Source organism: Balaenoptera acutorostrata, chromosome 2, assembly GCF_949987535.1.
Source record: "Balaenoptera acutorostrata chromosome 2, mBalAcu1.1, whole genome shotgun sequence".
Classification (NCBI taxonomy): domain Eukaryota; kingdom Metazoa; phylum Chordata; class Mammalia; order Artiodactyla; family Balaenopteridae; genus Balaenoptera; species Balaenoptera acutorostrata.
The window spans coordinates 29,292,046-29,318,364 of record NC_080065.1 but is presented as its reverse complement, the minus strand read 5'-3'; the positions used below and the strand labels follow the sequence as shown (position 1 = coordinate 29,318,364).

General features: G+C 38.5%; 1 protein-coding gene across 1 annotated transcript; it reads right to left on the bottom strand.

Moving 5' to 3' along the window:
* Positions 1–6,357: 6,357 nt before the first annotated feature.
* C2H5orf22 (chromosome 2 C5orf22 homolog) lies at positions 6,358–26,241 on the bottom strand. Its single transcript, XM_007192249.3, has 9 exons — positions 26,091–26,241; positions 24,715–24,860; positions 22,181–22,330; positions 19,560–19,989; positions 15,713–15,775; positions 15,348–15,469; positions 13,269–13,335; positions 11,220–11,359; positions 6,358–8,146 (listed from the first exon to the last, which is right to left on the bottom strand). The coding sequence occupies exons 1-9, from the start codon at positions 26,169–26,171 to the stop codon at positions 8,014–8,016; spliced, it is 1,332 nt and encodes a 443-aa protein (XP_007192311.1). The 5' UTR covers positions 26,172–26,241; the 3' UTR covers positions 6,358–8,013.
* Positions 26,242–26,319: the final 78 nt, after the last annotated feature.

Sequence of the window (26,319 nt, the reverse complement as noted above, 5' to 3'; positions counted from 1 at the left end):
CACACCTTCAATATTGACAGCTACCGTCCAGTTGCCCTTCATAGAGGCTGTATCAATACACATTCGGAACAACAGTACATCAGCATGCTGTTTGCCTACACCTTCAGCAATACAACAGATGCTGTTTAAAACTGCTTGAAAGGAATATAGACAGAATTGGTATCTTAATTCTTGCTGTAGCAGATGCTGTTAATGTCCCAGCTAGTAACTTTACCTGCAGCCATAAATAACAGTTCCTGCACATTCTGACAGCATCCAACTTGTGCCTGAATCTTTCTCCTTCTCCTCCCAAGTCATTCTGAGGTGCCACGGAACGTGCTCCACCCTGCAAGGTGGACTTTCCAGGATGGCTGGGAAGAAACAGTCTATCCGCCTCTCGGAGGCAATCCCCAACCAATAAAGAATAGGAATCAGTGGATAAATATGTAAGCTTCTCCATCTCTCAGCAGGCAATTCTTGCCAGTTCCTCAGAGTGAATTCAGCTCTCGTTGACTACAGCAGTAATCTTCACTTTAATGTATCCTTTATTGACTTTTCTACCTTCCTTATCTCACTTTCCCTACTTCCTCTCTTCCTGATATCACCTCCCCAATAAGCTACATGCCCCCTAATCCTTGCCTCAAGGTCTGCTTTTGCGGAGACCTAAACTGGTACCAGAGGTGGCCATGGAAAGTTGACCCTCAAGAATGGGACTAGAGAATTTGCTCACTCTCTGGTCAGAAGGCATCAAGAACCTCATTGCTGGTCTAAGTCGGGGTGGTGACAACCCACAGCATGCTGTAGCAGCACATTTACTAAGACTTTCACCTCTGTTTGTTTAGGAATGAGGAACGGGTGGAAGGGACCAGGCTAGGGAATACGTGGTAGCTCTTGAATGGTGTGGGACAATGGTATTCCTAAGGATTGTAGAGGTGGCTGACTTCTGTTAACTCTCCTGGAAGCCTTGAAGAAAGAGACTGGTACACCAGGTCAGCCAACTATCAACGCAGGGCATGTCACGAGAGCCAGAAGGCTTTCATGGCTGATTTTAATTCGACTCTTACCTCTTGCAGCAGGAGGGCAGACTATGCTCAACAATAGCCTCAGAATACGATAATAAAAATGTCAGAGCTACAGTGGGATGCCGAATGCAAGCCGAAGCAGGTGTTCTGCGTTAACATGAGGGCCCTGAAAAGGAAGAAATACAACTGTGAAACTTGGAATAGTTGTATCTGGGTGAATGCGCTATACAATCTTAACCCCACATTTCCTCGAGTCTTCTGGGCGGGCATGCTTACTTATAAAAAGAACTTCCCTTTCCTCCTGTGTTTTCTAATAGTTTCCTTCCTTTTTTTTCCCATTCAAATTTGATTGAATTATAATGTATTCTGTTGCAAGGAATGAATTGGGAATCCAACTTTTCTTTTTTGAGACAGCTATCCAGTTCTTCAGGATCATTAATTGAATAATTCATCTTTGCCCATTGATATCAAATGCCACCCTGGTGATATACTAAATTCCATATGCATCTGGGTCTTGTGGGAGAGAATGCTAGTTATTCACCAAAGCTTTTCCTTCCTCTCTCTGGGCTCACAACAGGTTAGCTTCCCAGCTTTGGTTGCATTCAGGAAGTGATGGACCTGGCACATAAAAGCTTCCCACAGATGATCCTCCATCCTCTTTGCCTTCTGCCATGTGGAATGGAGATATCCTCCAGAAAAACTTGAGAAGCCACATATTGAGCATGGCAGAGCTAAAGATGCAAGGAGCATGAGCTCCAGAATCCTTGCCTGAAGGACAGCCTGCCAAGCAGGAACACCTGTTTTGGACTTTATGAAAATGAGAAATAATCTTTCATTTTATGAGCCATTCTTTTTTTTTTTTTTCTATCTTTCCTTAAACCACATATTGTTACTTTATCTAATATAGGTCTACTTCTGTACTCTATTCGGTTCCATTCATCTGTCTGCCGGCTCACGTGCCAGTAATGCATTGTTTTAATTAATACAATTTTATAATGTATTTTGGTACATACATAGTAGGGTCAATCCCTTCATTAACTTTTATTTTACAATTTTTTTCCTGGTTTCCCTCCTTTTCCATATGAACTTCAGAACCAGTATCACTAGCCAAAATAAAATCTCCTTGCTATGTTTATTGAAATTGCATTATATGTAGAGTCTGATATGGGAAGAACTGACATCTTTATAATGTTGAATCTTCTTATATAAACATCTTTCCATAGAATTCATGTCTTCATCTATATTCTTCAATACCTTCGTAAACTTCTCCTTGTATAGGTGGTAATTTTTCATTTAGTTTATTCATAGGTATCTTTTTCTGGTGAAGTTATGCTATTATAAGTAAGACCTTTTCCTCTGTCATATTTTATAATTGGTCATTGCTTATATAGGAAGTCTACTAGGATGATGTGTTGCGTCTTAGCATGACGTCAAATAAAAATAAAATATCAGTCTGCCACCCAAGAAAAGCACTTAAAAGCAAAATAAATCTTTAAAAGTTTTTAAGCAAAATAAATCTTAGAAGCTTAAAATGTCTATACTGCAATAGCAGAAAAACAGACTGTATAAAGAGAAGGTATGTTGTCAGTTTATTCAGAATGGTCAGAGAATGTCCTCCTTTTGGATTGGAATTCCAAGAGCTACCCACATTTATAAAATTTCCATACTATTTAACAAATAAGTATTGTCAAGTTGGGGTTTGAGGAAGGTCAATAACATCACCATTCTCCACTAAGCTCCTAAGCAACTTAGAAACAGGCTCAGGTGTTCAGCCAGATGGAGGTAAAAGTGTCATCATTATTGATAAAGCTGATAGTAGAGAACAAGGCTTAAATCTGTGGCAACAACTTGTTTCCTACATCGCACCCTAGAGATATAGAGACTTTGCCATACACTGGCACCAATGGACAACCGTGCCTGTTCTTACAAACTTCTGGCATGGAAGGGCAGAGCAGAACATACTTCGATAAGAAGGCATCCTAGAATTCCCTTGTTTCACTCTTCCTTGCCTGGGGAGGAGTGAGTAAAAGGGCAGAGCAAGGTCAGGACTGTAACGGAAGGTGACTCCATATGGAAAGAAAATCAGAAGTGATGAATGGTGTTACCCCTCTGAGAATCAGCAAAGCTATGCTCTAAGAGCGGTATTCTTTTTAGGGACCAAAAGTTCATATCTACGGTTTTTGGATGCTAGTGTCAAATATTAGATTTGAATTTTAGGCAGAAAATCAAACTACATGGATTTTTATGTCATGCTGACATAAGCATTGTGGAACATGGTTATCAGGTTTTATCCATGAGAAAAGATCACAAAAAAGCTGTATAACTGACACGACCGCCTTTCTTTTGTTTCTAACAAAGTTATTCTATGGACACAATCATTAGATTACAGGTATTACCTTTTAGCTCTTTTGGGCTCATGTGTTTAACACATCCAGTCCTTAGTAAATGTTTGTTCCTATATTAATACCTGTATTTGTTCAATTTGCTCTCAGAGACAGCATGCTTGCAAGAGGATATATAATACAGAGCACATAGTGAGGTTTATTACTGTCATGACTCCAGTGACCACTGGTATTTTCTGTACTCAATTCATTAAACATTTTTTGAGGCTTTATAATATGACAGTGACTACGCCAGAGCCTGGGGCTGTAAAGACGTATGATGGTGCAGTCAGGGGCTGTCTACCGGGGAGGACAGATGTGAACAGCTGACTACTGTGTGATGCTGGAGCACAGTAAGACCTCTAGGGACACGGGGAAGGCCTCGAAGCATGCCTAAAACAAAGACTCTGGCAAGTTACGTTGCCCAAGTTCACCTAACTTGTAACTGGCAGAGGTAGAGTTTGAACTTGGACTGATTCCAAAGCCACCAGTGCCTCAGGTGCCACTCTGTGACGCTGGTGCCCTTATTACCCAGGTCTGCTCCAGGCAGGGCAATGCTGCAGAGGGTAGACGGTGCTGCTGTGGAGTTCCCAGGGCAGATTCTGTCCGAAAAGCTGGCCTTCAAGCCCGGCTCCAACTCTGACTTCAGCCCTGTCTCGGCCTCCCTGAGTGCTCAGGGTCACGTCTGACAGGCGGCTCCATAACCTTACTGGACCAAGCTGACAGAAGCGCTCCCCCTTTCCCGAGTGATCCCACTTTCCTGAACCTTCCACGGCGGGGGCTGCTCCGTGGTAAGACTGAGGTCCAGATGAAGGGAATGCTTGTGGAGGGTTTGGAAATGATAGTGAATCGCTTGGAGATACTCACTCTACCCCACTTCCCTGTCACGCTCTGGTTGATTCATGAGGGACTTTTTTGCTGGAGGTCACCTATAAATAAATCAGCAAGGTCAAAAATGGTAAGGATAACTCTAGATTCTATGAAGGTGATTTATAAGTACGGGGGTGGCAACTTCTGGACATTGTCTACATCACAGGTTTAGCCCCATCAATTCTAGCGTTATCTACCAGCAGGCAGGAAGGGAAGAGCAGAGGAAAAAAAGCTGCGCCGGGCTTTGACTTCCCTAACCCCGCTGATCGCCCAAGTTTTAAAATTGTGAATGGATGCTTGCACCAATTCAAGACAAAAGAGTTTTAAATTATGAGTATCTCTGCTTAAAACCCCTCCATTACTTTCCTTATGGGCAAGGACCTGCCTTCTTTGAATAAAGAAAGTGAAATTCCACTATTCACAGAAATACAGTTGAAGCTAATGTGGGATTTAAAAAGATCAGGGGTTTAGGAGGCATGAGAAGAGCAGTTGAGACCTGGAACAGCCATCACAGGATACTCTAAGTAGGGCTGAGTTTCCAAATAACAGCCAATGTTTGCTGAACGGCTCTTGTGCTAAGGGCTTTATTATGTGTTATTCCTCATAATATCCTGATGCGTTAAGTTCTTTCACTGCGAAGGAGAAGCTGAGGCTGAGGTCACACGGCCGGAACATGGAGAAGGGGGCAACGGAGCCAGGCAGTGGCCCTTGGAAGTTCACACTCTTACCACGATGCGCTGCTCTGTTTCAGTCATGACACTTCTTCTCTTGATCCTGGCATGATCTCATCAGCTAGGGTGCTAAGGCTTCTAAGCAGCGCTGATGTCTGATCCATCAGCTTCAGAGATCTGCTTGCTGGTGAAGAACATTTTGAAGTTAGAGACATGGTAGGAATGCTGTAGCTGTAGGCTGGCTGACAAGTCACCAAGGAAGGTCTTCAAAGGAAGAGACACTGTACACCCTGAGGCTTGCCTCAGCCTCTGAAATGGGCTCCTGCTTCTGAATCACAGGAACCAAATTCACAAGATACTAATGTACAGAATGCCAACTTACTAATTTCCGGTGAGTGACTAGAATATTCACTGTTCAGAGAACTCTCTCCTGAGAATCAAGGTTCACAGAAGCCTCCTTAGTCACTATAACTTCAGTTGCTGAACTCAAATAATGAATAAAGGGAAAGGATGGCACTGATGTTTGGAATTCCACAAGGGCAGCTAGACCTACAAAACCACAGAGGCGGTCCAGGACCAGTTAGTTCACAAACAAGCACTTCAAGAGAGTGTCGCAGCTCAGGATGACCAGGTAGTACAGCACAGTCCAATAGTGAGTATTTTTACATGTGATCCGCATGTATCTTGAGCATTTCTGAAAGATGTCCAACAAAAACTCCCTAAGTTTCATGAAAGTCCTTTCTCTTAAGTTTGGTGAGATAATCTTATACTAAGAAACATCCTGTAAACTATTGGCAGTACAATGCATATAGTGCCAGCAATGTGGGACCACTACTGCTAAAACCAAAGGAAGATTTGGAGAGAATGTTATATAATAAAAGTGAAGGACCTGACTAAGAGCTCCTTGAGAACCTAGAACACTTACAGATCGATGTCTACAGAAAACACTTCTAGAGATTAAAAAAAAAAATTCCCCCTAGATACTGGGAAATACATACTTGTCAATTATCAAAGTTATGGCCTAATCTTACATTTAAGTCACATTTTTCAAAAAGCTGCTCAAAATCCCATGCTTTAGTGATACTTGTAAATAATTCAAGGCATTGTACTGTGGTATTCCTCATTGGCACTTAGAACACAAATGAAGGATGTCTTGATAAACTAAGTATCTTCCTATTTGAAATGTGCAGAGACATAATTTACTAAGTTGGTTACAGTCAACAAGTAGGGACTGAATTTTATTCTTCAATGAGAATTACAGAGCATGAGAACCAAACGATCTCAATGTCCCTAAAAAGGAAATTGATGCCCTTTTATTCTACCTGAGTTAAAACAATGATGAATCTCATCAGAGTTCATGGGAATCGTAATAAATAACTACTAAACCAGACTTAAGATCAATGCTATGAACACACCAAGATCATATACAATTAATTAGTGCTACAGTTTGGTTTTAAATCTTTAAAACTTCAAAACACACCTTTTTATTTACTTTAGCAGACAAAATAACTTACTTATAAAAGTAACATCATTTACAGAACTCTAATACATTTTTTTCAAAATTTAAAAATAAACAATAGCACTATTTTGCATTCTGATTTTACAGGGAAATAAAGCTTTTTGGCACATAATGTTCTATCAAAAATGGAAAGCTGAATCAGTTTGCTTTGCTTTTCACAACAGAAATAAGCATTTATACTTACTAGCATTGGGAGATCAACTTAATGACAAGAAAAGTTTGCTGGAAAACAGAATCATTGGAAAAATAGGATCTGGTGCCACCTACTGAGTGGCAATAGGAATGTGACCTTGGGTATTAGCCATCAAGTTAGGTAACACACTATAATTTTAGCTACATGCAACTGTACCCCTGTGGTCAAGGCTTAAAAGCTACATGCAAAAATGGAAACGACTGCTGTATTAGGAATGAGGCTTGATGGATGTTTTTTTTTTTCTTTAAATGCCACCCGACCTTTTAAAGGAAAGGAAACCAAGGAGGTAGTTAAAAATGATTACTGAACACGAGGAATACTGAAGAGAGGAAGACTTTGGCAAATTAAGTAAACGAAAAGTTCCATGATCAAGAGCGACTTAGGTAGGGTCTCTTACTCATGGAGAGACTGGTGGAAGGCAGTTATGTCCTTGGGTATTTTATGGTAGATCAGAATTAAGGACTTAACTTTTTTCCCCTACTATTTACATAAAAAGCTGGTTTATTTGAAAAAATTATCAACCCAGACTGCCAATAAAGTGGCACTTAGGAACTATTGATATAATGATAATTGACACCCATACTGACCATCTGGAGGAACAAAAAACCCTGGAGGGTTTTTTTGATTAGCAAAGTTATTTTTTGTTTGGTTGAATTTACTCAAATAGACCCCCTCAATACCAACAATGCTGAGAGCATTCCATAAGAGTTGGGGCACAAGCCTAAGTCTTGGAAAGGTAGACTTCCTAGAACATTTTCATGGACTGGCAAGTTTTTTTATTATTATTATTATTATCATTACTTTGGTAGTAGCTTTTGAGAATGTTACCTTCGTGTAAGGCCAGGGAGCCCTGAGTACTAAGAGCATGCCTAAGACAGGTCTGTGGTTCTCCTTTCCTTCATAACATGTCTCACAGTCCATAATTTGTTTCTCAGCTGTCCACCAAGAGGGCAGGGGCCTTGTCTATTCTGTTTGTTACCATATAACCAGCACTTAATTATGTCTGGCACATGTACGTGCTCAAAAAATGTCAGTTGGGTGAGTGAATGAATAAATGAATACATCTCATACAATACAACCAACCTAAGGGGAAGAGGGGAAAAGAGGAAAAAAACCCTCACAAAAGTGAAGACGACAGTGATGGACAGAAGAGAGATGAGCATCAGTTCCATCAACTGGGGGTAGACTTGATGCCAAAAAAAAATTGCCACCATTCAACAACTGGTGATACCTGTTTGGAGATTCAAAATACCTGAAAGATTTTAAATGAAAGTTAATATTAAAACAAAGTGTTCTCTGGAAGATTCATTTGTAAACAAGTTAATGAAAACCCTGTTACTACATCAAGATGTTAATAGGAGCCTAGCGTTGGGATGTTTCAAGATGAAGTGGACTCTGCTGAATACACCAGGTGAACGTCTAGAGGCCCATAGAGGGAGCGTAGCACACTGATGACTTTTTCTTGAATGGTGTCAACTTGCTCAGAAGGACAGTAATCATCCAGACTTGACCTGGAACCAAGCAGAGAAAGAGAAAGGAAAAGAAAAATACACATAAATAGGATGAGATCATACCGTGCAGTGAGGAAAAGCCTGCATGTGTTGACTTCAATGTAAATTAGAAATGAAGCTGTGTTGAATTTTGGTATAATAACTGTTGAAAGCTACTAAACGTTTACTCTATGTCAGGCGCATTACATGAATTATGTTCTTTAATCTTCTCAGCAACTCTCTGAAATAGGTACATTTACCATCCCTTTAAAGGAGTCTGAAACAGAGAAAGATTAACCTGCACAGGCCACATACTAGTAAGTGTTGGTGATGGGATTCAGAACCATACAGCATGTCTTCAAAGCCTCAGTGCTTAATACTAGACTGTTGTTTCCCTGAAAAGAAGATGTTGCTTGGGAACACTGGGGCTAATTATATTAGTGACTGGGCATCATGTTTCACATTCTTTTATTATGTGTACACTCAGGCTAGAAATTATGAGGGTAGAGGCATTCCAACTGATAAAAGGGTTCTGCTTCTATAAACAATTTGCTAACCACACAAGCGTACAAGATCAACCAAAATGAAATGTGTGGATGTGCTGGTGTTGGGACTGGTCTCCTAGGTAGTATTAAGAGAAGAGAGCAAAGTGCGATGGGGCAGCAATCTGCATTTTGGGTCTTTCTAGAATCACCAACTGTAATTTGAGTGGCACCAGCCAGTAACAATGTCGTTGATAATTTTAGCCAGATTAGTATCTAAAATGATTTTATCAGTGTCTCCTGGTTCTGAACTGGGGTGAGGAAATCCATTGGAAATCCCACTGGATTGGAAAATGGCAAAGAAATCTTTACAGGAGGAAATGGAACTAGTTATCTAGCCTGCTCCTTATCACAAGTATTTTAGACCTAAAGAAACAGTCTGTAAGACTTCAGATGAACTCATTTCATTCTATGGTGATTAGTTTATTTTTGAGGCTTGATGTAAACAATTTTTAATTATTAAATACTGTCTAACATACACATATGGATAAAGGCCTACTTTAAGAAAGCAGGATATGTAAAAGTTTAATTTATTAGCCTTAAAAAATAAGGGGCATTTCAATGCTTTCACAAAGATTTCTGGCTTCTTTAAAACAGTATTAGATTAGCTCTTGACGGGAGCTACCCAGAAGAGGGAGTTTTGGAAATCTGCAGGTACATTTTTGATTGTCACAATGACAACTAGGGGACCAGGGAAGAGGGCAGGGCTGCTAGAGTGCTTGCAATATGCAGGATAGTCCTGCAATGTGAATATCAATTGTCCTGTGTCCTGTACAGTCTCCAAGGTCCACGGAGCACTTATGTAAGTGAAAAACCTGTTGTTAATTTTTTGAGCCTAGAATTTAATACTCTTCTACATATGAACAAAGTATTTTTGAAAATGGATTAAACTAAATTTTCCAGGAATGCAAATACTCTGTGAATTGAGGGAAGAGTGGACTTTAATTTCAGAACTTTACCAAGAGGTTCCTGTGACTAGACTAACCATGTTGCCATGGGAGTGCTATTCATGGTATTTGGGCAATACGACACACTGGATCTGTTGGCATTTTTAACAACTGCATTTAGTGACTCTTTGTAAAGATGCCAGTTTGGTGCGGCATTTTAATATATATTACTCTATTATCAATTACTTTCATTTCTCCTTTATGTTATGATTTTTTGGTGTGTGGATATATGAATATATATTTAAATTATGTGTATAGGTAGGTTACTGCTATAAACTAAATGTTTGTGTGCCCCCAAAATCACTATGTTGAAACCTAATCCCCAATGTGATTATATTTGGAGGTGGAGGTCTTTGGAAGGTGATTAGGTCATGAGGATGGAGTCCTCATGAATGAGATTAATGCCTTTATTAAAGAGGCCCTAGAGAGCATCTTCACCCCTTCCTTTTATGTTAGGTTACAGGGAGAAGATGGCTGTCTATGAACCAGGAAGCAGGTCCTCACCAGACTCTGAATCTGCTGGTGCCTTCATCTTGGACTTTCCAGCCTACAGGTCTGTGAGAAATAAATTCCCGTTGTTTATAAGCCACCCAGTCTAACATATTTTTGTTATTGCAGCCTGAATGGATTAAGACAATGATATCATCTACATATTATAAATGCTATCTAAATATATTTAAATTATGTGTATATAGATTAGATTATCTATGAATTTCATTCAGGATGGTAAAAGAATTCTCAAAATATTTCTCATAAAATATATAATATTACTTGCCTGAGCATTTAAAGTACTTATTTTAGAAACACACAGTTACATACAAAATGAGTCCAAAGATTAACATAGAAAAGAAATGTTTATTAAATTGTTGTAACTATTTAGCACATTAGTACATTCAAATTTAAAACATGGTAGCAGCTAAATATTCATCTGTAGGACACAGAAATGGGAATTCTTATGTTCAACTGAATAACATCACCAACTTCAAAGACAAGATTAACAGGAGTTGTATGTTGTTTGCCAACCATCACTAACAGGAAAGAGAAAATGTAACACCTGAATTTCGAGCTGAGTAGGTAAAAGATTAGTAGGTAAGAACTACTGCATTAGTAATCATTAGATTCATCTATGGAGATGAATTAATTTCCCACTGCCGTTGTAACAAATTACTACAAACTTAGTGACTTAAAGCAAAACAAATTTATTACCTTACAGTTGTGTTGGAGCTCAGAAGTCCTAAAATAAAGGCGCTGTCAGGGCTGTATTTCTTTTCTAGGCTCTAGGGAAGAATCTGTTTCCTTGTCTTTCTGGCTTCTAGAGGCTGCATGAATTCCTTAGCTCAAAGCCCCATCCTCCATCTTCAAAGCCAGCAGTCTAGCATCTTCCAATCTCTCTTGATTCTGACCTTCCTGCCTTTCTCTTATAATAACCCCTGTGATTACATTGGGCTCACCCGGATAATACAGGATAATCTCCTCAATTTCAAGCTCCTTGAGTTAACTAGATATGCAAAGTCCCTTCTGGCATATAAGGCAACATATTCACAGGCTCTGGAGATAAGGATGTGGACATATTTGGTGAGCCATTATTCAAGCTACCACACTTACCTTGCAATTGTCACTACAGTAGGTTTTGGCAAATTTTTTAGAACGTAATACACAGATTGAATAAGATATTCAATTTCTTGTTCTGTGCTGATATGGTGAGGAAGTTCTGAATAATCACAGGTTAGACCAGCCTGGTGAACCTGAAAATAAGACAATTAAAAATTACAAGGTAATGTTGTTGTTTTCAGAAGATTCTTTAACCATTTATGGCCTTGCTGACAAATTTTTAATATTTTTGTGGATTAGGATTGTTTCTTCCTTAATAGTTTCCATGCCATAGCAATTATTTATACTTTGAAGTTTTGGAAAAACTGGCCTGTGCACCAGTTTGGGCCTGATGCCTTTTCTAGGAATAATTCTTTATTTTATGATTGCGGATTCATTCAGTTTCTGTCTTTACTTCAGTCTATTTTGATAATTTACATTTTCTAGCAAATTGTCCATTTCACCTGGACTCTAAAAGCTAATATAAATTGGTACATAGTATTCTCACCTTACTTTTCTTTCAACAAATTATTTTATTTACTTTTTAAATACACATAATGAGTACTACATTTAAAGCTTCAAGACGATACAAGGGGAAGACTTCCTCCTACCTTACTGAACCTACTGTTTTGAGTTTCTTGTGTACGCTTCATGTATAACCATATATACTGATATCTTATACATGTGTTGTAAATGTAAATGACTGGTGTTCCAGTCTTAGCGCTAAACTAAATGTGCCTAAGAGCTAGAAATGGCCCACAGGCTGACATTTTGCAGCCTCTGCTTTAAAGTTCTGAAAACTGGAATTCAAATATATTGCAGTTTTGCCTAGGGTACATAAGTGCGAAGTATGGAAACAAACACTAATCTACTGTATTATTGGAGGCTCTGGATACACATCAAAGATTTAACTGGCAATGATCAGTCAGTGCACTAAAAAAAGAGACTCTGCATGTTCTTTTCTACTAAAATGATCAAAACACCTAGTGTTCTAACCCTGCAGCTATGGGCACATTATATTTGATTACATAATCTGCTACCAAGCCTATGCCATCCTTTTTCTCAACAAACAATGTACAAAACCACACCCCCTCCACCACCAGAAAATTCAGATGCAATGCGATGACTAAAGTAGACCTGCATGAAGACACATTAAACAATATCACGTGCGCTCAAAGCAGTTTTAAACCCTAAATGTCTTCTCACTATCATTCTTAGTAATTGCCATTAAAAAAAAGGGTGAGTCTTGAGTTATCTCTGATTTAACCAAAATATTCTTTTGCTGGTATTTTTTATTCTTACAAAGTTAGCATTAAATAAATATATAAACTTCAGTTCAAATAAAGTGGTTTGATTATATTCCACAAATAAATAAAACACTACAGCAAAACCACAATTTATTAAAGTAAAAGAAACACCAGAAGTAAAAGAAGCAGAAGACCTGGAGGTCTCAGCTCTGGCACAAAATTTGAGAAAAGGCACCCGAACTTCAAATGGGAAAATTTATGCTTAAATACTACAAAGTGATACAAAAATAAAAGAAATTATCATTAAAGGCGTCCTCTTTTGACACAGCATTCAGATTGCTGTTGGCAAACAAACTTATACAGCTAATATAGTTAAGATGTGCTGGCCACAATGGCTTCTATTGTCATTCTATTTGGTTTTTACAATCAGAAAAGTTTTCAGAGAGAGAGGAAAGAAAGAAGGGGGAAGGGAGTATAAAAATGAATGAATGAATAAGCAAATGTAGAAATTTTCTCTTCTAAAAGAAATCTTTTCTCTGGCAAGGAGAGATCTGACCATAGGCAAAATTAATAAATCCACAGTACTTTTGCTTCATACATAAAATTGGCAAAAGTGTGTTTTTCCTGGAAAACTTTTCCAGTGTTCTGGCTTCTAAAAAGTATGTATTTCTTTCACTTCTTTTTTTTTTTTTTTAAATCCACTCACACTTTCCAGGAACACAAATAAAAGTGAATCACTTTAACAAAGAGCACATTTTTCTAGCCAGAAAAATGCCTTTCTTAAAGGGTCATTTTATACTTCAATGTAAGTATTTACCATTTCATAGTCTGGCGCTTCCATCCGTTTTTTCAAACTTTGTACCAGTGGAACTAGTGATTCCATTCTGGAAAAAAGCAGCCCTCAATTAAACATCACATCACCTCAACTAAAATTACAGTAGCAAATGAAATTTACCATTAACAATATGTTTCATATGATTCTTGGGAAATTCAAGTTGTTCAAATATCATCTTAAAATATTAAGAAACAAAGGTTCCCTGCTGTTTTCTTTTCTTTTTTAAAAATTTATTTAATTATTTTTGGCTGCATTGGGTCTTTGTTGCTGTGCACAGCCTCTCTCTAGTTGCGGCGAGTGGGGGCTACTCTTTGTTGCGGTGCGCGAGCTTCTTATTGCTATGGCTTCTCTTGTAGCAGAGCACGGGCTCTAGATGCGTGGGCTTCAGTAGTTGTGGCACGCGGGCTCAGTAGTTGGGGCTCGCGGGCTCTGGAGTGCAGGGTCAGCAGTTGTGGTGCACAGGCTTAGTTGCTCTGCCGCATGGGGGATCTTCCCATACCAGGGAACGAACCCATGTCCCCTGCATTGGCAGGTGGATTCTTAACCACTGCGCCACCAGGAAAGCCCCTCCCTGCTGTCTTCTTACTTAAAAGATTACAGATTGTGTTAAAGATTAAAAATTGGCATTCAAGAAACTGAGGCTTTCCTCTTCTTTAAAAATGGAAGTTCTACTGTGACTTTAAAAATTATTTTGATCAGCAAGAAAACTAAGTGCCTTTAGCACCCTGTGATGAAAAAAGATAGTTTCCCAAAAGTTAAAAAAAAAAAATTAAGGACATATTTATTGAATATACAATTATAACTGGAAAAGTTTTATACTGTCTGATATAATAACAATGGTGCTTTTAAGTTATTTAATATAGATGGAACTCTTTGGAAGTCCTGATTAATTAGTGTTTCTAGTATTTTAATGCCACCTCTACCAATACCCACTCATCTGCTGGGAGGGAAAAAATAAAGACAAAAGGAAGGCATGGAGGCCTGTCTACCCACTCACCCTATTACTTCTCCCTTTTTATTAACGACACTTTCTGGGCTTCTGGACCCTAATCACCCACCTCTTCTATTTCCTTAGGAATAGTGAAGACTCCTTCATGCTGAGGGTCTGACCCTTTAGGGGCATGGTAAGTTTGGGGAGACGTTTCTTGCTGTCTGACTCACTTTTCCTTTGTGCTATTCTTTTTTCCTCCAATTCCAGTCACAGTTTAAACGCACCACTGCTGTAGCCTTGTTGTTTCTTCAAGGCTGTGACAGAACTGCCTGCAGGTGGTGAAGAGCTAAGTGTGCTCAGTAGGCAGGTGGGTTTCAGTGGAAGGTGGCTAGATTCAGGATTCTAAAGTTGTCAGGCTATTTTGTTCGTTTTGTTTCATTTAATTTTAAACTTGGCTTGAGACTTCACAAAATAGTAGGTATTCTTCAATATTCCTGGGAAGAATCATGTTCTGTGACTTATTTCTATATCTCCATCTTCCATCATAATTTCAAAAAGGAGGGAATCATTTTTAGATCTAGCGCCCTATACTGAAGAGGAAAAGCATTAACTTATGTTAAAGTGCCTGATCAGTATTTACTGATATGATTAATACTACTGTGGTTTATTCTTCCATACCACTGCTTTCCTTAGTGACAATAAAGTTTTACGATACTTATATTTCAGGGATGTTTCTGAACATTTTATTTTTAAGTGAAAATTGCACTGAATATTTTAAATAGGTAATACACATAGCAAAAGGAGATACTAATTTTTTTAAAAATATTTATTTATTTATTTGGTTGCACCAGGTCTTAGTTGTGGCAGGCGGGCTCCTTGGTTGCGGCTTGTGGGTTCCTTAGTTGCACCATGCAAACTCTTGGTTGCGGCATGCGTGTCGGATCTAGTTCCCCGACCAGGGATCGAACCCGGGTTCCCTGCATTGGGAGCGCAGAGTCTTAACCACTGCGCCACCAGGGAAGTCCCAAGAAGATACTAATTTTTAAAAAGCAATTTATCTAGCAAATTTAGCAATATATCTAGGACTAAATACAGTAGAGTTGGAGAAAAAAAAAATTTGAGGGTCTTACCCAGGATTTGAAGCCCATTTCTGTACAGTTTCTTCATCATCACCATCACACAAATCGGCAAAAGCAGCTTCTAAATCTTCTAATTGATGAATTCGAGTATCAACACAATCTACCAAATCTTCCTTTAAACACATTGAAAAGCCGAGATTATATAGTTACTCTTTCAAAAAAACAAGTGAAATCCCATTACAATGAAAATTTGATTCAATTAGTTAAAACATAATTTTTCAAGTACTAACCATGGGCTTCCTCAAGAAACACACACCAAGATTTTGAACAGTTGTGTGCGAGTACTCCAACATCATGTAAGATATTATTAGATATGTGATAAATAGACAAACACAAAAGAAACAAATGGAGGATACCTCTGTCAGGTTGGTACCAGGCTTTTTAAATTGGTACAGCTCTTGTAAGATTTTGTACTCCTCCTGGAAAACAAAACAAAAAATCCATATACTAGAAAAAAGATCACTTTTTCAATGATATGCTTTAAATAAAAAATGGCTGTGATACAAGAGCATCTTAGATAATCATTTAAAAGTTAGGGAAAATCAGGGAATATGTATAATTCATATTTCATTGTAAATATTATCACTTCTTTAGGGTAACTCTATCCATCTGGGCATGACAAGAATGTGTAAAAATTAGCTATGGAAGAAGACTTAATGGCTAACACGTAATAAGATGAAAATATTTCTAATAATATTCTACTCTATAAATGGATACATCCTAGGACCTGAACAGATTTTCGCTATTTATGGGAAATACACATATCTTAGTAACAACAATAACAAAACTCTCCACGTTCACTTTGCAGCCCTTTCCCGAGCCAGAGAAGAGAGCTCTGGAGTACAAAGGCAATCCTGGAGGCAGATGCAATGGAAGGATTTTGCAGGAGAATGTCTCCCCTTATTCAGCACAGCCAGGCAGCCCCACTACAGGTAGGTATATCTGGCCCCAATAATCTTATTTAGGAGCATTGTCAGGAAGGGGTTACATGCAAGACCTAAAATTCCTTAAGCACAATGCTGTGTACTATCCTCATCATAACAATCCTGTGAGCTGGGTATGATTATTATTTTGATTTTATACTTGAAGAAACTGTGGGTCTGAAAGGTTAAGTAACTTTCCCAAGATCATACAGCTAATAAGCAGAAGTAACAAACAGAACTTAACGCTTCCTGACTTTTGAACATGTTTTTTTAAAAAATAGCTATTAAACTATAAGGTATAATACATGCTCTTTTCAAAAAGTTCTACAGAACCAAAGGATATAAAGGAAACAATATCCCCACTTTCTCAGGTTTCCTTATAGCACAGGAAAAGGAATAACTGTCATTATGTTTCTTATATAACCTTTTAGAACTTCCCATTACAAGTATTTGGTGAGTATATTTGTAGGATAAATTCATAAAGTCAGGTTTTTTAGCTTCCAGGTATGCCCATTCTCATGTTTTCTAAATATTTCTAAGGTCATTTCATAATTCTGAACGCTGGTAGTTATAGTCACTGGTCCATATACAATAGCAGGAAAGAAGCAGAGGGCAATTTTTCCCCCTTATTGCAAGCTGGGAGAGCACTCTAGTTCCCCCATTCTTGCTCCAGATTACACTACAGTTGACCCTTGAACAACATGGTTTTGAACTACACAAGTCCACTTACACATAGATATTTTTCTGTATATTGGAAATGTTTTTGGAGATCTGCAACAATTTGAAAAAATTTGCAGGCCAACTGTATAGCCTAGAAATATTGAAAAAATTAAGAACAAGTTAAGTATGTCATGAATGCATAAAATGTAGAAAGATACTAACCTATCCTTACATAGGCACAAGATGAATGATATTACTATAAAATTAATAATGGGTTAGTTTTCCTACTGTTTTACAACTCTGCTTTCAAAGAATTACATTACTGTACAGTATGCCCTTCTCTCTCCTAATTGGAGAAACTGCATATCATCTTATCACATAAGTGGTTTTTAAAAAAATATAACAATGTTTCCAATACTGTACTATGAATATGACTGTAATACTGTATGCCATAAAATTTTTTTTTTTTCTTTTTTAATTTATGTCTGTGTTGGGTCTTTGTTTCTGTGCGAGGGCTTTCTCTAGTTGCGGTGAGCGGGGGCCACTCTTCATCGCGGTGCGCGGGCCTCTCACTATCGCGGCCTCTCTTGTGGCGGAGCACGGGCTCCAGACGCGCAGGCTCAGTAGTTGTGGCTCACGGGCCTAGTTGCTCCGCGGCATGTGGGATCTTCCCAGACCAGGGCTCGAACCCGTGTCCCCTGCATTGGCAGGTAGACTCTCAGCCACTGCGCCACCAGGGAAGGCCTGCCATAAAATTTTTATAACGATTCATTCATTAGCATACAGGCTAGGCTACCGTGAAGCAATCATGTCAATTACACTAGGCTACCGTAAAGCAATCACATTGCTGCTTCCTCATTATCAATGCATGAATCGTTATAACTGTAAATAAATATGACTTTGTCACATTATCTTTTCATTTTTGATATCTAGTGCTAGATACGTATAACAGTATAACAGTATAACAGTGTTTGTATCATATGAGACAATACTGATGTAGGTTCATCTTATTAACATGATATAAACTTATGGTATTGATAAATACAGTACAGTACTGTCAATGTATTTTCCTTATGATGTCCTCAACATTTTCCTTTCTCTAGCTTACTTTATTATAAGAATACAGTATATAATACATATAACATACCAAGTATGTGTTAATTTACTGTTTACATTATCAGTAAGGCTTCCGGTCAACAGCAGGCTATTAGTAGTTAAATTTTGGAGGAGTCAAAAGTTATACCTGGATTTTTGACTACACAGGGAATCGGCACCCCTAACCTCTGTGTTGTTCAAGGGTCAACTGTACATTCTCCAATTTCACCTATTTTTAATCAGTACCTATTAAAGATCTTTGATAATTTAGATAAATCACAATGGCTTCCGATATGCACACAGAACAAGGAGTGTAAAGTGCAACATCATTGTCATGAATCAAATACTGAACTTAGGTAGAAAAAAGACAGTTAATTTGAATCCCCAGAAGAACCAATCTGGAACAACCTCCCATATGTTAAGGTAAGCAGTTATATGTGCTCATAAAATGCACCTGGGAATGTTCACTTGGATCATGAATTTACCAGTTTCTTAAAGGCACACATAGTTCTACCTCAGATCTGTGCATACTAATAGTGTCTGGTGATTTGCATTTAAGATCTGATGAGGTACCTGAAGGATCACGGGACTGAATCATTAGCTACAAATCATACATGTGTAATCAGGCACCTCAATGTTCAGTGAAAAATTTGTCACATGGGATTGTATATACATAGAATATCTCTGGAAAGATATACCAAGAAACTAGCCATGGTATTTGTTTCTAAGAAACTGGGGGAATGGAGGAGTAAGAGAGTGACATACACCCTTCTTAACGTATACACCTTTTTGTACTACAGCTGACCCTTAAACATCATGGGTTTGAACTGCCTGGGTCCATATGTGGCGTTTTCAGTGAATATACACTACAGTTCTACACAATCCACGGCTGGGCCAATCTTCAGATGTGGAACTGTGGATACCAAGGGCCCAGTACAAAGTTATACCCGCATTTTTGACTGTGCGGAGGGCTGGTGCCCCAACCTCCATGTTGTTCAAGGGTCAACTGTATATGATTTTATTTTTTTCAACCACCCGTGTACACACTACCCCAACTAATAAATGCAAAATAATGAACACTGTCTAGAGCAGGGATTAGCAACCTATGGCCTACAATCTGTTTTTGTATATCCCTCCAGTGGGTATACAAAAATTGAATAGTATTGACAATTTTAAAGGGTATAAAAACAACAAAGAAGAATATGTGACAGAGACCACATGGGGTCCCCCACAAAGTGATTACTATCTGGCTGTCTGCTGCAAGTTTCCTGATCCCTGATCTACAGAAATGTCATACAATTCTCCCGAGCCATGTTTTAAAAATACCACATTTGGGACTTCCCTGGCGGTCCAGTAGTTCGGACTTCGCCTTCCAATGCAGGGGCAAGGGTTCAATCCCTGGTGGGGGAGCTAAGATCCCGCATGCCTCGTGGCCAAAAAACCAAAACAGAAGCAATACTGTAACAAATTCAATAAAGACTTCAAAAATGGTCCACATCAAAAAAAAAAAAAATACCCCATTTACCTGAGTGAACATTTCTTTGAAGGGATTCTTGACCGAAAAAAAATCTAAGTCAATATCTAAAACAAATGCATCCCCTTTCTCCAAAATTTCCAGGATTTCTCCAGTGCTGACTGAAGTGTGGCATTCTTGGCTTTCAGAAGAACATGAACATGATGGTTGTAGACAAGTTTGATCTCTTCTCTGTGTCACTGAGTCATTTTCCAGTCCTTCTGAACAAGATTCACCATTAGTAGAGGCAGTGTTCTCTGCGTCCTCCAGTGCTAGCTTTGGCTTCTTAGCAGAAGACACTGCGTCATTTTCTTCTTGATTGTTACAGAGTTTATAAGGTTTCACCATAATTACATCCAATTGTAAAGGTTTTTGGTTCTCTAGCTGGTCTTCAGTTACATAAAGACCATCACTTAGAAAGTAATGATCTGTACTTGTAACCCTGGATCAGAGGAAAAAAATATTTTAAAGACGAAAGGACAAATTAGCTGACATTTCACATAGAATTTCAGAAATACAAGAAAGGACATATTTGACAAAAACTGAGAGCTGTCTCTAATATTTGTACTTCCTGTTCTTCTAAGGAAATAGGGTTCCCCAAATTTTTAGCTGGGCACACAACTGTCCAAAGTAAAGACCGTATTTCACAGTCTATCTTGCAGCTAGGTGTGGTCATTTGACTAAATTCTGGTCAAAAGCTGTGAGTGGAAGAGAAGAGTACAGAGCCTCGCCCTCCCCTCCCCATCGACTGGCATGTGAACAAGGTGGTGGCAAGCCCCACTTGGACTCTGAGGACAAAGGCAACACTCTAGAGACGGGGGAGCAACAAGACAGAAGACACTGGCGTTCTCCAAACTATAGGGCGGTCACATTGGCCCTGGACTGCGTGTGGTCAACTCTAACATGAGAAAGAAATAAATGGTCCTGTTTAGCCAGTGCTTTGGATCTCTCTCATACCAGCTGGAACTTTACCCAAAAAAATCACTTAAGAGAAAAATTATATCTGGAAATAATTTATAATAATAATAATAGAAGCTCCCTCTGACATATTTCAAAGCTTCATTAAATTTTATATAACTATAACATTTTAATATGAAAAGCAACTTAAAAAAATCTTGTGCATGTGCAGAATGCATTTCACAAGTTGTAGATTTCTGATTTTAGACATATCAGCATGCTCTTAGCTTTTCAACTATATTACGCCTTGGTAAATACTTTGAACAGCAAAACCAAATGCTTCTTACAGAGGTAGGATCTACCCAATTAAAATAATGGTTAACATTTATTTCCCACCCACCCTCCTCTAGCATATACAGCCTTAAGTTTAAAAAGATACAATTTTCTAAGAAAAGATTAATGACAATAAAACTAATGTCCAAGATTATTAAAAACTGTACCATCCTAAGAAAGACAAAGGCTGTATCCCCCAATCTAAATCTGTATTCTTCTTTAATAAGGAACATTTTACTTTGTTCACATCCGTACAAACACATACATACATCTCAGACTGCATACCTATATGTGTGTCTTTTCCATAAATTTTTACTTGCAGGATTAACTAAAATCATGAGATAATAAAAATCTTCCTAATATTGTTATTACACATTGAGTATCAAATGTCTGTTTCAGATTGCTCAAAATTAATTTGATTTTGCAGAAACCTGTTACAGGTTAAATTAGGCCTACTCACCAAAGTACTTAATAAAAACCCTACCACTCTTTCATATAAACCAGTATTATGTATAATATTTGTATGTGGAGCCCTATTTATTTGTTATTATATCCTCAATAAATACAATTTTTATGTATACACAGAAAAGTTACTTGTCCAATTGATAAGAACATACAACAAAAGTTAATTGTATCATTAAAGATAAATCAGAAATAAAAAGTATCATTTTCAGTGAGATAGACTGTATTTCATTTTCAGTGTATTACCATTTCATCCCACTATCCTTCAGGTTCTAGAAAGTCATGATTCCACTGCTTAAAACATTCATCCCATAACAAGAGAATTTAGAAAGCCAAGAACATTCTGATACTTCTAAAGATATTACAGTATCACAAGCTACATAAAACATTGGTTAAATAGCTTATACACCAAAAATAATTGCATATGTAACTCAAGTCAGAGAATGCTGCTATTTAATTTAGATTAGGTAATTATCTAGAGCTCACCATATTAATAAAATTAAAACCCCAAATCTACTTTTCAGCCACTGAATTTATAAAAACACCAAAGTGAGATAATTTTGCTTTTTCACTGCAAATTGTTAAATTCAGCAGACAAAAGTTACATTGGAAGGAAATAATAAAATGTTATCATTAAATATATAAGTCTATAAGGTACTTCAATGATTTAATGGAGTTAGTCATCAATGGAGCCAGGTTTCCAGAGGAGGAAGATCATGTTATTCAAAAACCAACTTGACTAGCAACAAAATACAAATGATGTGTGAAAAAGATCAAGAGACTTGCAAATTTGTTCCTGGTGTTTCGAGAACTCTTTTTGGAAGAGTTGAGGGCTAATCTGACCCCATTTTTGTGTAGAGTTACTTATACGTTATTACAGGGATCTAAAATCAGATGGAAGTATTCAATCCCTTTCATACTCATAAATATGAGGAAATTACCTGATTGTTGTGGTTGAAGTGTCTTTGCCTACTAAAAAATGATGTCTGCCCTCTCTGATTTGCTGAGCCCATGTGGGATGAAGCCATATTACATGGGAAAAATGGCCAGCATAAACTGCAGGTATAATCCAATTCTCGATACTTAATTCTCTGGAAAGAAATAGAGAGGAAGCATGAAAACTGTTAGTAAGTAGGTTTTTCCAAATGTAATTTCATTCAGAACAATATTTTAAGACAGTAGGTCTCCAAGTGGGGTCCAAGGACCCTTGCAGGGGTTCCTGAGACCTTTTCAGTGTAACTAGTTCAAAACAATTTTTCTAAGAACACCAAGGCACTATTCCCCTTTTTCACTGTATTGACATTTACACTGACAGTACAACGCAATGGTGGTTGATGTCCTAAGATTAATCAAGGCAAAGGCACCAAACTCTACTGGTAGTCACTGTATTCATCACTACCAAGCACCAGTGTCCCACACCCCCATCCAGTTTCACGTGAGAAAGTCTTTCATAATTTTATTAAACTTTGATCCTGAATATACGTTTTAAAATAACCTGTGTGGGGCTTCCCTGGTGGCACAGTGGTTGAGAATCTGCCTGCCAATGCAGGGGACACGGGTTCGAGCCCTGGTCTGGGAAGATCCCACATGCCGTGGAGCGACTAAGCCCGTGAGCCACAAATACTGAGCCTGCGCGTCTGGAGCCTGTGCTCCGCAACAAGAGAGGCCGCGATAGTGAGAGGCCCGCACACCACTATGAAGAGTGGCCCCTGCTCGCTGCAACTAGAGAAAGCCCTCGCACAGAAACGAAGATCCAACACAGCCAAAAATAAATAAATAAATTAATTAATTAATAAAAAAGAAAAAAAAAAGTGATATGAACAAACCTTAAAAAAAAAAAAAAAACCTGTGTGGCAAGGTGGGAAGTGCACAGCAAGCACTTCCGCTACGTATTTTGAAGTACAACGGTTGTCTCAAGGAAAAGCACTTGTAATTGAATTGCAAGCTGAACACCATTTTTCTTGAAAGGAAGACTGACTCATAAACCATAGCTGTTCAGACTTGAACCTGAATTGCTGGATTCTACATTCCAACTAAGCTTTAAGAAATGACCACTTGTCAAGTTTTGGTATAGTATTAAAGAATATTCACAATTATCTGAAAAGGCTGTGAAAATACTCTTCATATACCTCCACCGAAACAACATATGGTAACGGACTGAATGCAGAATCTGAGAATCCAGCTGTCTTCTATAAAGGCAAATATTAAAGAGATCTGTAAAATTTAAACATTGTTACTCTTGTAAGTTTTTTTTGCTTTAGAAAATATATTTGTTTTTCATAAAAATATCTTATGCTAACATATAAAGTCTTATTATTTTGAAATGAATTAATACCTTAAACATTTTTCAGTTTTAATTTCAAATATGGTATATATCAATAAATATAACTCACATTAAAAAAAAACTCAAGAATTTTTAAGGGTGTACAGCAATCCTGAGATTAAAAAAGTTTAAAAACTGTTATTCTATGACTAACTGTACAGTTGTCATACCTGCTTCTTAATTCTTTTTAATTTCTAAAATATAAAATCTCTAAATATAAAAGAGAGTAAGGACAATGGTAGAGCTACCACATTTCTTTAGAAATTAGTGCTCTGAGTTTTAGTTTTAGTCAACTAAAAGAAATGTAGTAGGCTAAAATTAATTCACACAAGCATCTATATTTTAATTTTAATTTTATATTATAACAGGAAAATTACTGCTATGTAACTTTTCATTTTATACGAGTAGGCTACATTGTAACAAATGCATAAGTAAAGAGACAGTGACAGGATTTCAGGGAACTATATCACTGAAGAGAGGTCAGTAAGTCACTATTTAGGGATACACTAGGTATGTCTTTCCTGGAGAATGGACTACAAATTACCAATTTCACATCATCTCTATGATTCTGTATAACTGAAAGTCAATAGGATTTGTGACCTGAAAAGAAACAAATTGGGAGGTTGCAGGGACTCAATACTGGAAGAAAGGATACACAAACTAAAGATGCATTGCTTATACAATTATTGAACTATGTGTTCAAGACACATTTTCTTGTGCCTCCGTAACCAGACTTTTAAAGGGGTAAAGAAGAGAGAACTGGCTTAGGTAATTTCTAAAGTCTCCGACTTCTAAAATTCTAATTCTAAAGCAGCGGTTGGCAAACATTGGCTGGGCCACCTGTTTTTGAAAATAAAGTTTTATCGGAACACAGCCACTGACACTTGTTTATGTAGTGTTTACAGCTGCTTTCACACCACAAGGGCAAAAATAAGTAGTTGCCACAGAGACCATATGGTCAGCAAGCCTAAAATATTTACTATCTGGTTCGTTAAGAAAAAGTTTGGCCATACTTGTTCTAAATAAAATAAAAAAGGCAAACAAAAGCAAAACTCATGAGCTTAGCAAAGACTATTTCTCTTAATTGCTTATCATCTACTGCAAATTGTATTTCAGGTACATAAGAGATCATTAACAAAAGTCACATTTTACCCGAAAAGTGTTTCCTTATCAAATACAGTGTCAGCTGGCATATTCACAGGAATAAGGAGGTCTGGATGTGAATCAAAATGCACAAAACTTATATTACTTGCAGGAAGATGCTTTGAGCCAATGGCCCGGTATATAAAGGGCAGAACCTGTAAAAGACACATAGATGCACACATTCAGAATTGGTACTGAAATCATGAGCATACACTCAACTCCAGACTGAAAAACAATGCTAAACATAACTGCACATAATTTGAAGCACGCCAAGTTGTTAAAAAGTAGGGAAATATGAAATTTGTTCCTTGCACATGGTTTAGACAATCATCTCAAGCTTTATATTTTCCTCAGAACTTCCAAGCTACACCTCCAAAGGCTTTAAGGGGCATCTCTCGCCACCATGTTGCCTCCACTTCAAACACAAAGATAATGTGGGGAAACAGACAGGACTGGTACTCAGGAAAAAACTGCTGGTTAATACCCTCTCTGGCATTAAAGATGTGTTCAAGCTACCTGGGTCTCTGGGTCTTTTCCACACCTTTAGGATGGTGGTGCAGGGCTGTGTCGTCTGTAAGGCTCTTTGTCCTCTTACGGTCTCTAGAGTTCTAAGTTTAAGACTGAATTTGAAAGCACCACCTAACCCATGCTTGCTCTCTCAGACCCATACACACCATCTCTAGGTCCTGAGAGACCCACCTTCCTTCCTATTTATTCTCTTTACTTTATTCATCCACAAATCTGGAATCACCCTCTTCCTCTTTCATAGCCAGAGCATTCCCAAGGCATATGAATGCTATTAAAAAAAAAAAGTCTTAGATCATGGGACTGTCTCGTAGGCTTCCAGAAATCTAGATTAGGGCACCATTTTAGCTATTCCAAAGTAGCACTACCTCAAAAACAGAAAATATCTTTAGTGTCTATAAACTCGGGGCACCCTGTTAAAAGATTTATGCACACACTACGCACACAATAATAACGGCCCTATGAGTGCTACTTTGTACCCATTTCACAGATGACAGTCCACATTCTTAACAAAAGCCTCCCAGCTACATAGCAGGAACGTGTAGGGAGGCCGGGACACAGTAGGAAGCCTGCGTTAATGCGCAGGTTGAGGACTCGGGGCTCTGCAGTTACACTGCCCGCGTTCGACTCTCGATGCCACCAGAGCCTCGAGGGTTAGAGGAGTCGCCCGACTCGTAGTAAGCGCCCCATAAACGTCAGCGCCTATTCTTCCAAGCTAACCGTTCTGGTGCTTTCCCTACAGCAATGCAACTCGCGTGGATAACTAATGCTGGTTATCTCTCTGGCCTCCGATGCCCAGGCTCCACCGCCTCCTTGGTCCTCGCGCGATTCTGCCCCAGGCCCGGCAGCCGCCCTCTCACCTCCTGATGATCCTCCACCACCCACACCGGGAGTTCATGGTAGCGCCGGAGCCGGGCGCACTCTCCCGTGAACTCGCTCATGTTTTCGCTCCCGGCAGCGTCCCACCCAGCTGCACTCCCAGACGCCGGAGCCGCCGCCCCACCTCCTCTCCTGAGAGGAAACGCGCGCTCACCCGGTTGTGGTTCTGGATTGGAGGATGTAGGGGGCAGGGGGCGGGCGCCGGAGGGG

Coding starts and splice junctions, on each gene's coding strand:
- C2H5orf22 (XM_007192249.3), bottom strand. CDS start 26,171: ATGAGCGAGTTCACGGGAGAGTGCGCCCGGCTCCGGCGCTACCATGAA. Junction 15,470..15,712: donor CTGGTACCAACCTGACAGAG/GTATCCTCCATT, acceptor ATGTGTTTAAAG/GAAGATTTGGTAGATTGTGT. Junction 13,336..15,347: donor AAATGGGCTTCAAATCCTGG/GTAAGACCCTCA, acceptor GCTTTTTTCCAG/AATGGAATCACTAGTTCCAC.